The 16,888-nt window shown below is 35.3% G+C and overlaps 1 protein-coding gene across 5 annotated transcripts in view; it reads right to left on the reverse strand.

Moving 5' to 3' along the window:
- The window catches only part of PCDH15 (protocadherin related 15), a 1,592,394-nt gene that overhangs the window by 216,724 nt on the left and 1,358,782 nt on the right, over nt 1-16,888 (reverse strand). For all 5 annotated transcript variants that reach the window (XM_070487986.1, XM_070487962.1, XM_070487971.1 and 2 more), the window contains 2 exons: nt 13,470-13,563; nt 2,657-2,785 (listed from right to left, as the gene is read on the reverse strand). In XM_070487986.1, the coding sequence (XP_070344087.1) occupies nt 2,657-2,785; nt 13,470-13,563 (223 nt within the window). The remainder of the gene's footprint in view (nt 1-2,656; nt 2,786-13,469; nt 13,564-16,888) is intronic.

The raw sequence follows: 16,888 nt of genomic DNA on the forward strand, positions 1-16,888 counted from the left end.
TGTTACGGCCTAAAGCCCAGGAAAATTACTGACAAATTATGAGTGCTAAGGTCTATATTTCAGTTCTTAATGCTGAAATAAATTATGGAGACTGTTTCTTATCAATTTTAAGAACCAGAGACAGAAAAAAAAACTTAACGCTGAAATTTTTTCCAAAACAAAGAATCACTAGGAAAAGTGCCAAAAGCAAGTTAAGAGAAAGGAAAAATAAAATCAACTGAAAATTAATCATCATATTAATGGTTAATTATGTCTTATTAGCTGTATATTCCATATGGGCTTTATCTCTCCAATGATAAGTAAATTCAGAAGAATAATTTTCCTAATTGATTTCAATACCTGCTTATTTTATCTGAATAGTTGATAGATATGACTAAACAGATTTTTCAGTTTTCATCAGTGTGGCATCCTAGAGTGACAACTGTAATGTAATTTAATTATCATTGTGATTAGACTATTATATTCAAGCCTCATATGTCTGGGTTATTATAATTGCCTTGTAATTCAGCTTTTTGGATTTAGAATCTCTTATTACGATCTACTCAGGACTAATCTTTATAAAATAAAAATCTATGTTGCCACACCTCAGACCCTCCAGGGTCCCCCCAGCACCTTCTACAACATGGCATAGAGAAATGTTTAAGATGTGGCACGTCTTATTTACTCTAATTATGACACGTCACGTGCTCTCATTTGTCTATGCTTTTATTCATGCAATTACTTTTCTCTAGACAGCTACCAACCCCTCCCAATTTCCTTCTCACTGGTGTTCATCCTTCATGAGTCAACTTCAGCATCAACCCCTTTTCTGTGTTCTCTGCACATGCCCATTTTATAGACTTTATCATCTTGTTTGCTTTTGCTTAGTGTAATTGAAACCATCAGTGTCCCAGACACATCCCTCAGAGCATGTATCTTCTCTGGCCAACTTTCTGCTGGTATCTGCAGTCTGACTGAATGCTCTTATATCAAAATTCCAGAGAGCTGGCTGCTTGCTTGTGCTGGAGGCAGGAAGAGCCAAAAATGTACCCCCGTCCATAGCATCAATGACCAAGAACTCTCAGGATTTTGCATATGAATTTGCCAGTTCCATCGCTTCTCAGGATCAATAATTCCGGGGCGTGTGTTTTGTGCCATTTCCTAGAATTTGCCCTTGGATTAAGCTCCAATTCTCCTAGCGATAGCTGGTTTATTAGCAATCCCTTCAGTGGCTGCCTTCTCTTCCCTGCACCTCTTCCTTCCTTCCCTGTTAGCATTACTTGAACTTCTCAAAAAACTATGTATGCCTCAATCTTTTGTCTATAGATTTTTTTCTTATTGAATCCACAGTAAAACTTTTGACACCAGAGATATTATGTGGGGTTCTGGAGTCGAATGGCTTTCTGGCCACATAGCATCAAGGCCACCTGGCATGTTGTATCAGCACAATTACCAAGACTCTCCCTCTGGTGAATTGGGAGGGCATAAAGGCATGAGGGGACGTATGCCTTATGCAGTCTCTCCAGTGTTTGAGAGAGGTAGCGACAATGATAATAATAAAGACAATGGAGTTGATGGCTGTTGTAAGTATTGGCAAGGCTCTGAGAGAAAACTGGTGAGCTCAACCAGCCAATCAAAATCTCAGGGTGTGGTGTGAATGTCAGAAAGCCTCTATGACAGCATTGAAAGAAACCCTCCTCTTTGCCAGCCTGAGAGAAAATTGGACTGAAAACCAGGCCTTTTGTCTGATTGTAAGAGTAGCTGAATTGTAGAGAAGACTTACTTCAAAGCACCAGTAAATCTCCTGTTCAACACTCAAAGCCTTAACAGGGAAAGGGTAGGATCCTGAAACCTGGACTTGGGACACCTCGGTGACTCACTCCTCCTAGTGGAGGATTCTTTTCTTGCCGAGAGATCACATAGATGCCTCATCTGAGGTAGATACTTCAAAATATGCGTACTTCCTCAAAACTTGCCCTCATCTTGTGGCATCTAGACCATTAACTATGTTCAAGACCAAGCATGGCCCAACTGAAGAAGCACTGCCTCTGTTTTAAGCAAAATGGAATTATTCATCAAAAGAAGGACAGAAATTGGCTAATATGTCCAGTTAGTAATCAGGAGAACATTCCCGGAATGAGTGTTGAGTATGCTGGACAAGGGATCTGTGTGAAATATAAGGTACGTAGTTGATGCTAAAGATATATTTATACAACCAAATGAATTTACATCTAAACATTTGTATTTTGAGGTATGCATTTCCAAATTCATATTTAATGATATAGTTAATTACAGATTTCTCTACAAATACTTTATTATAGTTCCAAAAAATAAAAAAAATATATATTAACAAGAAAAGAATACTCTCAAGTGAATCAATGTTTAAATTATATGATAATCATAAAATGGAAATCCACAAGCTTAATAAGTTAAATCCAAATGGACCCTATTAGATTTACTAAAAAAATCTTGAAGAGTATCCAGCACAGTTACTGAGAATGAATGCACTTTATTACCATCTTGTCTTACACCCAAGTGATCTCACCAATTGCTTTCAAATAACTCTGGTGCTCTATCATTTAACACATTGCGTTAGCTGAATATCTTTTCAAAATTAAAATATAAAAAATGTATTCACTTTTACAAAACACATTTCAGATATATATTTTCCACTTACCCTTACTTGACCCACAAAGGCATTCACTTCTTCTTCCACCACAGATAGATTTCTAGGCAGATAGGGATCAAACACCGGAGCATTGTCATTGACATCTGTCACCACCACGTTTACTGTGGCGGTTGAGGTCTTAAAGAAAAAATAAAAGATTAAATGTGAGAGGAGTTATTTTATTTTGATGTCATTTAATTGGTCATCTGGCATTTGTCTATCTGCGTCTCATTCCTTTTCCTATTCCTTAGCTTTCCAAAACAGAAAAAAAAAAAAAAAGAGGAAGCTTACAAGTTTCAAACACTTCATAAAACAGACAGAAAAAGCAAATGATGATATTAAAGGGCAAACATCATCTTGAAAATGTCAAGTAAGTCCTGGAGGCTTACTTTAGAAAGTGATTTTATCTTTATCTTGTTCACATTTTATGGGTGGCAAGCTTTTGTTTATACACACATGAACCCCTTTTTCTCTGAAATGCAACATTTCTGTAGTTTTTACTGTTTACATTTTTCACTGTTTAAAAATAAAACTAGTACATTATAAAATAGCATGGTATGTCAGATGGATATTTTCAGGTAGGCAAATGCTGTCAGAAAATACTACATTAGTAATTTGCTAGCTTCACATCTAAACCAAGAGTTTGAGGACCATACACCACTAATTAAATGATGACCTTGTGATTACACAGCGTAAGGAAATGGGAGGCAGGTAAAGCTACTGGTAGAACATGCTACCTGGTTAAAAAGACAATCCCTGGTCTGAGGCAACCAGAGAATATTATGTAGGTCAAAGACTTTTGCACAATTAAGGAAGGTCTTCATACGTGACTCAAGCTGGAAACTGCTATCTCTAATCAAAGTCTGAGTACAGCACAGGCTCTCCACCAAGCTCTGTCACAGTGTGGGGCAGATCAGAGAAGGCTGTGACCAAAATTAGAGAAAAAAAAGAACCCTAGGATGAAAAATGAAAAATCCATTATGCTATGATATTAAATATTTAATAACACACAAATAAAAAGGAGCAAAAAGCATCAAACTGTCGTGAGACAATTACTCAACTTTTGTTTTAAAAAATACAGACACAATTTGTCTTAATCTGTAAGGGATGTGGGGTGAGAGGCTAAAAAGCTGAGCATAAAGAAGTGACTAAGAGGGTGAATCTGAAGTTATTTTGCAGCAGTCATGGGGTCAAGGGGTCAAAAACTGGATTTCCTGGCTACCCAGGAGGAGAGGCCCTGAGGAACGCCCCATCCTTTCTGTTGGGATCACTGAAGTCCTATACTCTATGAGTAATGGTGCGTGAAGTCTAGACCAGCCCTTACTCAGATTAAAACCCAACATTCATGCTCTGATTGGATTAAGGTGATCTGCCCCTATTTTAACTGAAACAAAAGTAAATCCTCTTTTGGGCAATATAACTTTATCCCAAGCCTTTATAATTTTTTTCATATACAATGACCAGCAGTCATTAAAAAATTACCATGCATAGTAGGGAATTCTTGGGTATCGATACTGGCTTATTTCTTTATTTGTGTACTGGCTACCAGTGGGCTTATGCTGCAAAAATTCATAAAGCTTATTCATTATGATGTGTGCATATTTCTATATTTAAAAGTCCAATAAAAATTTTATTTAAAGACATGTGTAAGGTAACCAGAACAGTATTGTAGAGTGAAAACTTGGAAACAACCTAAAGGCCCACCAATAGTAGTTGGTTACACAGATTGTTTTTTATGCATACAATAGAATAATATATAGTACCAAGAGGGAACAAACTACTGTATTGTGTAAAGTAATGATATGGATGAATTTCATGAACATAAGGTTGAGTGTAAGAAGTCAGAAATTAGTTTACAAAATAGTACATACCATATGATTCTAAGTATGTAAATTTCAAAGATTGGCACAATCTCTCCACTGGGAAAAAAATCATGATGGTTGTCACATTTGAGAAGAAGGTGGAGTAGGGACTGGCATGATCATACAGCTGTGCTTCCAGAGTGCTAATTAATTTCTGTTTCTTGTTCTGAGCAGTGATTACACAGGAGTGTTCACTGCGAAAATTTATTAAGTTGCAAATTATGGTTTGTGCACTCTTCTGTGTACGCATGTCCACAAAATAATTTATTTTAAAAGATGCATGCACACAAACATATACTTGTGTGTAGATGTATGCGGATATGCATAAATTCAAAGGCTATCTGATTAGATGAAACACAGATAATTTTATTTTCTCCTTTTAACTTTTATATGTTTTCCAACTTTTCTCCAAGAAGGTCATATTGCTTTTTTAACAAAATGCAGTTTAACAAATGTTATTTCTTTATCAGTTGTGTTAGAGTTGAAACCACTAAAAAGATGTGTTTTTACAGTAGCAACAGTTCCCTGTTTGCCTGAGGGTGAACAAGACATTAAAATTGACAGCCTGGAGCCAAAATCTAAGAGTAGAGAGTAGTCACGGTAAAGTTTGCTGACTTTCCTTCAAATTGCCTGATCCTCTTTTTGTCAGCCTATCTGTATTTTCCTGTCAATCCATTGTACTGCTTTTTATCCTATTCTTGAAAATTCCCATTTCTGACACTATGGAAAGGGTTGTTTTCAGACTATTCTGGGTCCTCAGTCAAAGACTGTGGACCGTAACTGATTAATGCAGAAAAGAATGGATCACTAAGTAAACTAAGGAGTTAAATAACATGTTCACCATTTTTGTGCTAATAGGGGCTGAAATTCACAGAACATGTAGATGTCTATCTCCATATTTTAGTGAATTTTATATAGAGTGAATAGTTTCCATGTCTCTAGCAGAAATGTAAAGTAACAAACAAATAAAAATAATATTTTATTAATAATAAGTAATAATTTCCAGCTTATATATTTCTTGAAAAATGGTCTGAAGACCACTTGTGTCAGAATCACTTGGTTAATCATTAAAAATGCAGATTTCTGAGCTACACATTAGACCTGTTGACTTTATTCTTTTAAATCTATTGAAATAGTTATAAGTTAGTTAGTTGTAAAACATAATCATGTAAATATTTTTGGCTGGGTTCAGAAAGGTGGCAACAATATGCTTTAATACCCTGCATCTGTGCCCTACAGAATGTTGATGTCTCTTATTAAGGATAGATTTTCATTCAGCTAAGTTTAAATATTAGGAAATCAACTCAGATCATTTTAAGTAAAGTAGATGAAAAGAACAATACGTCAACTAACATATTTTCACAATTAATTTTAAAAATCAATTATTATGCCAATTAAATAAAAAAGATAAGATACCCAACTAATAAACCTAATAAATGAAAAGCTATCTGTTTCCTATTAAGGGAATTTGCCTTATAGCTTATTTTCTCAAAAGTTATATCAACTTACAATTCCACTAGCTGGAAATATTTGTGTTTTAGTAGTAGGATAAATTATCACTTTTGTGGGCATTACTTATTTTAATTATAATATGTCACATATTTTATTTTGTTTTATATCGTAGATGAATGCACAACATATATTCCAGTCTCAACAATGCAGGTAGATATTTCTGTTGTAGCAAGCAATTTTAATTCACATGTATTTTCAGAAACTGATATGGCTCTGAAATACACTAATATAGCATCTTTGGTTTGGTATAGTATAAAAAATGTGAGATGTAAAGACAGTCAAAAAATGATGCACCTCCATCTACACAAAGCGTTTTTTTTTTTTTAAAAGATTTTTTTATTTTATTTTTTCCTTTTTCTCCCCAAAGCCCCCAGGTACATAGTTGTGTATTCTTCGTTGTGAGTTCTTCTAGTTGTGGCATGTGGGACGCTGCCTCAGCGTGGTCTGATGAGCAGTGCCATGTCCGCGCCCAGGATTTGAACTAACGAAACACTGGGCCGCCTGCTGCGGAGTGCGCGAACTTAACCACTCGGCCACGGGGCCAGCCCCTACACAAAGGGTTTTTTAATTCATGAGAATATACTGTAATTAAAAGTATTTTATAATCCTCTTTTGTTTTATATTATGGACTCTGTTGAATCTATCAAGCTAATTTCTTAAATTATTGGAAACTTGGTTTAACTAGAAGATATTTAGGATGTTAAAATTGTATTCATTCTCCAGTTGCTGAAGATAAAATTATGATGATGATTTTCTATTGCTATGAGTCTACACAAAATTGCATACTCATAAACTGACAAACAGAAAAATGTGTGCTATATACTACATAGCTGAGGAACAGAAAATGGAATGACAGTTGCCTTTTTTTGGTGTTAATGTGAAAATGTATCCAGAGATATATATATACAGATTCTTTTAAAAAATTTCTGTAAACAGGTAACGTTGAAACTAATGTTTATTAATACCTCTAAAATTCCTTCAATAAAAATGGGGAGTCTGGGACAATGAGGATGTGTTGTTTAGGACTTGGTCATTTTTCTTTTAGGCCAAAAGGACAAGGAAAATGCATGTACTCTGTAATGGGCATACTCTTTAAGCAATATTAATCTAAAACATTTTTGTTCGTAGCTACAAATCATCCTGTAGCTGCAAGAGCCAATTCAGCCTGATTCAGATCATAGAGTTCTTTTTCATGACATAGAGAGGATGCCCCTCCTACCAGTAAGGCTGACGTGGGATGCTTTCTTCTCTTCTGAGAAAAAAAGCAGTATAAAATGTAGAGTGTCTTCCAGAAAGGCAGAGAAAGGGATGTTCTTCCTATTCTGGATTATTGGAAGGAGACAGGAAGACAATGAGGAGGCATGCAAAGGTTCTCCTCTTCGCACCCCCCCCCCCCCATTATTTTGGGTCACATCTTAAGAGAGGGGTCATTGTAAAACCAGTTTGAGGAAAGTGGTGATAGCTATCGAGAAAGTAAGAGAACTTTGGGTAAAACAGGGGCAGAGCTTTGTGGCGCATGTAAATCTCCAGAGGTTCCATGGAAGATCACATCAATAGGATACGACAGCAAATATGCAGCAATGACAGAGAGAGCTGGCCAAAGAGAGAACCCTGGTTTTTCTGTGGTAGCTCAGGGATCCTAAATTTCCCAAAGACTCTGAGGTACTGAAAGATTGCTACGTGAGAAGGTCTTGGGTGAAGGTAAAGGACCTTGATGGCCAAAGTGAACTGCACATCAGCACTCAGCAATAATGCACACCACTAAATATTCAAAAGGTCAGTAAAGAACCAGACAGAATTCAGAAGCCAGCAGTCTAGAGACCAAACCAGACACACTACACAAAACAGAGACCAGCAGGCATGGAGAGCGATGGGCTGCTTGCCCTCCCCCCAGCACCAAGGACTAGGAAACACATCCTACATCTACACAATTTGAGAATAAGGGAAGAAAGGAAGAGCACTATTGGCAGTTTAATTAGTGAATGAGTATTTACCCTGAAAAAATTGTTTAAAACAGAAGAGGTTGAGCTACTGTTTTAAGAAAAATGACCAAACCAGCCTCTCCCCACCCCTAGCCCAGACACACATTACTGTCGAGTGGGACTCATGTAGATAATTAGGCCTACAAGACTGGGACTCATGAAGATGATTAGATTAGGCATAAAAAATAACAAAGTTTTTTTATTCTGTGCCCATCTGAGTGTAGTGTGTGGAGATTATACAGTATAATATATTAGTACGACATATAATATAAATAAAATATGTTATATAATGTAAACATAATAGAAAGTAGTAGAGCACTATAGATCATCTCACAATTAAAAAAAAAAATTTACAGAAGATTAATTCAGAAAACACTAAAATATCAGCATCTTATTCCCAACAACCAAGAAATATAAATTTGTTTCTCAAAGAGAATGAACAAGTAGCTCATTCTCTTTTAAAAATATATGGCCATTTCTTTTTATAAAATTACATACACAAATAAATCTGTCACATTTTTCCCCTCAAAATACTGAGAAATAAATAAATAGACAAATAAATACAATTTTACTATTCTATAACTATCTGTATTGTATTCTAAAATTTTATTAAACCAACTATATTGAAGTTCAAAATTATTTGAATTTCACATACAATTCTTGCATATATATACATTTTCCCTTCTGCCAATGTTTCCTAAGTTTTGACAAAATAGTTAAATGTTCAACTTATAGATTCTAATTGTTTATTTATATTGTCATATCTAAAAGAAATTTAGGGAATAATGCTGGTTCAAGGACAAAGCAAAGATGCTAAGCTTACTGCCAATCTGAAATTGTAAAGTATTATACAAGCGTTCACTGAAAAAGCCATAATTGAGTAATTCAAGATTGTAATTCAAGAACATCTAGCAAGAATATATAGCAAACACTGTGATAGAATCAAGTTATCTACCACATCTTTTAAGAAGTAAAACAATATTGCTTAACACATAGAATTTGGTCAGAAATATCCTTACTACAGAACAACTTCATACTTTGAATAGGAATGCTTGCCATTTGGGAAATGACAACTGATAAATTTGTTTTAAAAAAATAAACAAAAATCTTGATTATTATTTGCATATTTATATCTTTCACTGTGATTTGCATATTTATATCTTGCTGTGCTATTGGTAGATCAATATAACCACAATCCACAAGCCCTACTGACTAGTTATCTTTCACCTTGCTGTGGCTACTCATGGATAATAACATGTAAGAGGAAATCTGCTAGGTGTGGTTTCTGAAAAGCTTTGGTTCCCCGTAGAAAAGAGGGCAGACTTTTCTGGCATTGATCTTCACACTTTGCTCTTCTGGAATGGAGAGCAGATGCCTAGAGTTTCAGTAACCATATTGGGACCATTAGGTAACGAGAATGAAGATGAAAATAAATACGCTGTAAATGGTAGATCAGAAAACAGAGAGCTGGCACCCTGATGGCCTCTTTGAGCCCCTGCACACTCCCTTTCCTGTCCACATCTACACTTCTTTTTATTTTATACAAATAAACCCTGCTTTGTTTAAGCTCCTGTTGTTTGGGCAAAACAAAGCATAGCCATATTCTTAAAGGCTAATGCTGCCATTGATTATTGGATTTCAGTGCATGTCACCCCAAAATATGCTGCTTTGCTACATTTTGAGAGTTAAACTGTCTTGAAAAAAATCAAACACAGGAAAAACACTCCTGGCCTTTCTTCTTTTTCTTAAAACCAAGAGAAGAAATCCCTATGTGAAAGATGTCTTTCCTGTATCAGAAGGAAAGTAACATTCTTACCATTAAGGACAAGAAGTTAAGACTGAGATAATTCTATAAATCAGATCTTTTTTAATTTGTTTCATCCTTTAGCCTTAGTCACTTTTCCATAATTGCCTCTCTTTGCTCAAACTAATATAAAAGCAAGTAGGTTTCCCCATCTTTGTGGGTCTTCATTTCCTTATGGAGGCTACCACATTATGTAATTTACTTTAAGTATATTTGTATGCTTTCTCCTGCTAATCTGTGTTTGTCAGTTTAATTTTCAGACCCAGCCAGGGACCCTAAGAGGGTTGGGGAAAACTTCTTCCTCCTTAACATTGTTAATCGTATTATATCCATAAACATAATAAACTTTGCCCAGATTTTCCAATAAAATGCCTTTTTAGCTCAGATCTGTTGGACATAGTTTAGCTTAGAGGTAAATAAAGTTACAAGAAAACTTCTAAACAGAGGAAGTCAAGTGTACATTCCTTCAAAAGGAAAAAAATGCACTTGAAAGCTATCTTATATTCTATTACTATAAATAAGTAAAATGTAACTGCTTAAAAAACTAACTTATGATACATAAAATTTTTAATGTCCATTTCAGCTAAAATGTGAAATATTAGAATAAAGAATGGTAGCAACTTTCTTAAGGAATTTACATCTTCATAAATTTGCAAGTAATTCAAATAAATGTAAATAATTATTAAAATCTAGAAAATGTGATTTTATCTTTATTCATGATAGATGAAGAAAGCTAAATACTTATAATTATGCATTATATGAGATATTTAACTTACATGTGCAGATGTTTACAACTATTACTGACAAAGTGAATGTGGAAAAGGGAAAATATGTAAGAACATCAAGTAAGATTTCTTCAATATTGTCTACAAAAAATTAGCAATGACCAATAGAATATTAGCTCTCTTCTACCCCAACCCCATTCCTGGGGAGGTGGTTTTTCATGATGAGATTTTCAAATTTTATCTTCACAATTTGTTTTATACAAATTGCTGGTAATCATTTTGATGTAAGAAAACTTATTCACCTGGGGTCTGTGCTCATTGAATATCTTTCTTGAAAGTCATAATTAGTGAAGTTAAAGGTTAATTTTACCATAACTATAAAAAGAACATAGTTTAAATGTTTAGATAAGAAAATTGCTATCAAAATGTGAGAATATTATTATTTTATAGTCACTTTCTTCAGGAACCCACTCTATGTGTCCACATACAAGTTCATCCCTAAAATTATATAAATAATAAAATTAACCAAAGAAATTTTTGTTTGAAATCTAAATGTTTCATTCTCCACTGATATTCTCAATATGAACTTTCAAAAAATAAAACAAATTTACTTAAAGTGATCAGAATATTAAAGCTGAATGAGACCTTATTGATCATAAACATGAAAAAATAGGGAAACTAGAATGTTAAGTGAACTGGCCAAGGGGAATTGAAATACACCAGTAAATAACTGAAAAAAATGCTCTAGACTAACTAAACCACTAATTTTAACCCAGAAATTTCATTTTTTGATGTGGGCAAAACCATAATTAGTAGATTGAGACTATGTCAGATAACTTAATATGCTATTACTTTTCCATCTGTTCTCTTGTCTAAGAAATTTTATTTTATTTTATTGATTTTATTTTTTTGAGGAAGATCAGCCCTGAGCTAACATCTGCCACCAATTCTCCTCTTTTCGCTGAGGAAGACTGGCCCTGAGCTAACATCCATGCCCATCTTCCTCTGCTTTATATATGGGATGGCTGCCACAGTATGGCCTGACAAACAGTGCCACATCCACACCTGGGATCCGAACCAGCGAACCCTGGGCCACCGAAGCCGAACGTGTGAACTTAACCACTGTGCCACCTGCCCGGCCTTAAAATATCCTAGCTAATATTACTGCCATTAATTTCTGACTTATAGTGTGACACATCTCAATGATACATTATGTTTTCTTTTTTGTTTTCTCCTAGTGGTTGACCTGAATGTTCCTTATTAATTTGACTTCATTCTAATTATGTTCCTTACTCTATGTTGAATAATTCCTGTTTCTCCTTAGAATTTTCCCACTTAGTTATTTCTTCAAGTTACCCACTAAACTTTCATCATAAGTCAAATTCTTCAATTATTTTCTTCTTGAGACTTTCACTGATTTCTTTACATATATCTAACATAGGCACACTATATTAATCAAGGGCATTGAAAATATAAAAAATAATGTTAGATTTTACTTTTCTTCACTTGTCTAATATCTAAATGCCTTTTTTGCAGCTACTATTTTCTAAAACTCTTGTGTATATTTTATTTTTATACATAGCTGCTTATTTAATGTTTGAAAAATGGCAAATAGCTTATTATAGACAGATTATAATTCTCTAGTTTAATTAATTATTCCTATCTATTGTTTTAATTTTTAATTAGGATGATAAAACTGTCCAGCTGCCAATTTTGTAGTTTTTTTTTTAAGATTTTGTTTTTTTCCTTTTTCTCCCCAAAGCCCCCCAGTACACAGTTGTATACTCTTCGCTGTGGGTCCCTCCAGCTGTGGCATGTGGGACGCTGCCCCACTGTGGCCCGATGAACAGTGCCATGTCTGTGCAGGATTCGAACCAATGAAACACTGGGCCGCCTGCAGCGGAGCGCGTGAACTTAACCACTCGGCCACGGGGCCAGCCCCCAATTTTATGTTTTTAATCATGGTAAAATTATCTCAGCAGTTCTCCTCAGGTAAGCGTGAGAAAAGCATTATATGCCCCCAACCAATCTGTCATACAAATCAAAGAAGTCAGGTCAAGTAAACTGGAGATATGTTGCTATTTGAATTGGGTGAGCCTTGCTTATACACCCATGCTGAATTTGAAATTATTTCCAGAGAACAGTACTGAGTTAGCCCATAAGGACTTGACTAAAGAAAAAACTACCCTGTAATATAGAGATGGTGAAAAAAACAGTCTAATGCCATGTTACCAATTGAAATGTTACAATGCTTAAAAATCAGACTGGCGGTGGTTGTGGGCTAGGTGTTTTGAAGAACACAATCAAATGATTTTAAAACAGACCAGAATGACTAAACAATTTATTTATTCTTAAAATTGATTTCTAGGTGTAGAGGAAATAAAATTTATCTTGTCTAGAATTATGGGCCCATTTGAACCACTTCGATCATCAAGAATTAGTCAGCATTCTGAGTGCTGCTTACAAATAACCTGTGAACTCAATCAACTTAGTTTCCTAAGTACTTCAAGGTCTGTATTCACAAATTCCCTTCTGCACTCCCACAAAAGTGGCATTAAAGGAAATAGGTTCCAACATAGTAAAACTGCCAGAACGCATTTGAGTGCTGTGCTGATGGTGGACACAATTGAAATCTCCTTAGATTAAGTTAGATTTCACTTTCCCCGTAAGTTAAGTAAGAATGCCAATCACAACTATCTATTCTGTCAAGTCATAGTTGCAACACCATAACAGATTTAGAGTATAGGTTCATCTATTGAAAGATCCTATTGGAGAAATGAGCACTCCTCTGAGTAATTTAAGAAGTTGCTCCAGGTGAAAAACATATTAATTCAAGATTTCATGATTGCAATAAATTGCTTTAGAGTGTAAGACTACAAGTCTTGCTCAGTTTCTTCAAGATTACTTTTAAAACCCATTCCCAGGGAGGGTACTCACCCCATCTGGCCTGCCGTCTGAAGCTGTGACGATCAGAATGTAGCGATCGGTGCTTTCCCTGTCCAGTGCTTTCCCCAAGGTCAGAATCCCAGTACTAGTGACAGAGAAAACAAAAAACAATTAAGACACAAAAAGATACTATGTCACAGGGAATCTGTCTACTATTGTGAACTCCTTTAGTTAGCATTTTCCCCTTCAGCAAACGTAGCTTGAGTCTTATTTAAGATGTACAGTTCTAGGATTCATGTTAGGGATTGAAAAAGGCTATTAAGGCTATTGAGCTTCCACGGGGCGGGCTCCATGGCCGAGTGGTTAAGTTCCCGCGCTCCGCTGCAGCGGCCCAGGGGTCGGGATCCTGGGCACGGACATGGCACCGCTCGTCAGGCCACTTTGAGGTGGCGTCCCACATCCCACAACTAGAAGGACATGTAACTAAGATATACAACTGTGTACAGGGGGCGGTTTGGGGAGATAAAGCAGAAAGAAAGAAAAAAATGATTGGCAACAGTTGATAGCCCAGGTGCCAATCTTTAAAAAAAAAAAGAACTCTTTAAAAAGAAAAAGAAAAAGAAAAATGCTGTTGAGCGTCTTAGTAATAATGAAAAATTGCCAAACTGAATGAGACAACTTAGTTGATTCTCAAGGCTCCAGGAAAAAAACAAAAACTATGCTTAATTCATTTCAGGAAGAAATATATTTACCTTGTTTGTGACTATTTCAAAGGTAAAAGACTCCATTATTCTTTATTCTCAAAGTCTCATAATCCTTTGAGTTAAGGAATGGTTTCTTATAACTAATCTATATCACCATTACCTTTCATTATCACATATATCTTCATCATGAAAATGTAAACATCTAAATTCCAACTTTGACAAACACTAGCAATTATAATTTATTTTTCAACTTAATTTCAAAATAATTGAGGTTTATTGCAGAAAATTAGGAAATATACAGTGGAATATTAACATATTTATAGGTCTTATGGTTATTTTTGTAATTTTTTAAATTTTCTATTATAATCATATTTAAATACATTATAATTGTTTCCAAGAGAAGAACCAAGCTGCACATTTTGCATTCTATTTAAGAAAATACAATTTTGTGAGCATTCACTCTCTCATATTATAATTTATAAAAACAAAATTCTTTTGTCAATACACTAGCAATTTCACCATTTTACTGGTCTTTGGAAATTTAGGTGTTTCTTAATTTATTATGCATAATGGGAGATAAAGAGCCTTTGGACAAATTCTCATACTTAGAATATTTTTAATGCTACTCCTTACCTTTTCACTGTTCAGAATAAATGCTTCTAGGTATTTAAAGCTTTATTCACCAATATAATTAGTTTTATAACAGTTCGCTCACTTATAATGCTCTCTAAAACAAATTCTACATTTATATCTTAGATATTACCATCAGACATTGTACGTGACATTTTAATTGAGGCTTAACAAGCATTTGCTATAGAGGAGAGGTTATATTAATATAATAAAACATTAAAATATTTATCAATTTTAAAAACATAATTTGTTTCTGATTGATAAAAGGCTTTTTTAAAAATTTTTTTAGGAAGATTGACCCTGAACTAACGTCTGTGGCCAATCTTCCTCTTTTTGCTTGAGGAAGATTGTTGCTGAGCTAACATCTGTGCCAATCATCCTCTACTTTATGGAGGATGCTGCCACAGCATGGTTTGATGAGTGGTGCTAGGTCCGTGCCTGGGATCTGAACCTGCGAACCCTGTGCTAATGAAGTGGAGCGCATGAACTTAACCACTATGGCACCGGGCTAGCCCCAAAAGGCTTTTATTTTTAATACAAGGCTTTTATTGTTATAGTGGAATTTTAAGGAATTCACACCGCATATGGTAGTTGAGTACAGAATAAAATACCAATGAATCAAAATGAGAGTCACAGTTACTCTATTTGTTTTATTTTGTTGCTTTTGTCGATATGGATTTTAAAAAAGTTCTAAACATACGGTATGACTATGAAAAACTGACCTTGCTTCTTGTACATCTTAAACTGTTTTGTCAAAGTAACTGAAAACCAATTCCCAGTTAAGTTCATCACAATCAGGTTTGGATCAACTTCCCATAGTGCAGATGGTTCAGATAATCTCAAGCTAAGATGCCATTCAAAGAGAAAGGAAGACATTTATTGCTTCTGAGACTCATGCACAAGTAACTTAAGAAATAGAAAATTTGAAAACCTAGCCATAGTACAAGAAGAAGAAGGAAGAAAATTGAGTTATTGTTTTCTATTTTTCCCCCTGAGTGTAAGGTTCAAGACTTTTTATTCTTTCTTGTACATTAAATTAGAAAATCACTATAAATTTATATAGTATTCCCATTTAGAGCCATATTATACATAAACAGCTAATTTTTCCCAGTCTGTTGATTATGATGAAGATAGTTCTTTGCTTAAGATAGCATGTGCCTTGTGTCTCAATGTGGTAGGCAACTGTACAGGATATTTGGAGAAGGAGAAAGACAGAAAGAATAGGTAGTGTTTTTTGGTATTCATAGTCAAAAGACCAGTTTATGGGTATACACAAGCATCCTTCCAGAAATAACTAGCAAGGAAGACTCTTACTACCAGCTGGACGGAAGTTATCAGACCGGGATATACTGGGCTGCATTTAGGAATACAGTAAATTTTGTAAGTTATTATATTAAAAATACATAAGAATCATTTCTGGGCCAGCCCTGTGGCCGAGTGGTTAAGTTCGCATGCTCCACTTCAGCGGCCCAGGGTTTCTCTGGTTCGGATCCTGGGCGAGGGCAGACATGGCACTGCTTGTCAGGCCACACTGAGGTGGCATCCCACGTGCCACAAATAGAAGGACCCACAACTAAAATATACAACTATACACTGGGGGGATTTGGGGAGAAAAAGCAGAAAAAAAAGAAGATTGGCAACGATTGTTAGCTCAGGTGCCAATCTTTAAAAAAAAACAATTTCTGATAAGTGCTATTTAATTATCAAGGGCTCCTTAAATGTTACATGATTAAAAATATATTTCACAGGGGAGATGTCAAAGAAAATGGTGAGGTAGGCAGCTCGAAGAGATGATCTCTTCACAGAAACATCAAAAAGTGAATCAGGGAAAATCAGAACCAACTTTAATAGAATTCTGGAAAATAGTCAAAGGTTGATAGCAAACAAGGGAAGGCAGCATCAAGAAGAATGCAGCTTAAAAATGGTAGTCAAAGCTGACCCCGTGGCCAAGTGCTTAAGTTCCTGCACTCTGCTTTGGCAGCCCAGGGTTTTGCCGGTTTGGATTCTCGGCGAGGACATAGAACTGCTCATCAGGCCATGCGCTGAGGCAGCGTCCCACATGGCACAACTAGAAGGACCCACAACTAGAATATACATCTATGTCTCGGGAGGTTCTAGGGAGAAGAAGAAAAAAGA

Source organism: Equus asinus, chromosome 2 (genome assembly GCF_041296235.1).
Source record: "Equus asinus isolate D_3611 breed Donkey chromosome 2, EquAss-T2T_v2, whole genome shotgun sequence".
Classification (NCBI taxonomy): Eukaryota; Metazoa; Chordata; class Mammalia; order Perissodactyla; family Equidae; genus Equus; species Equus asinus.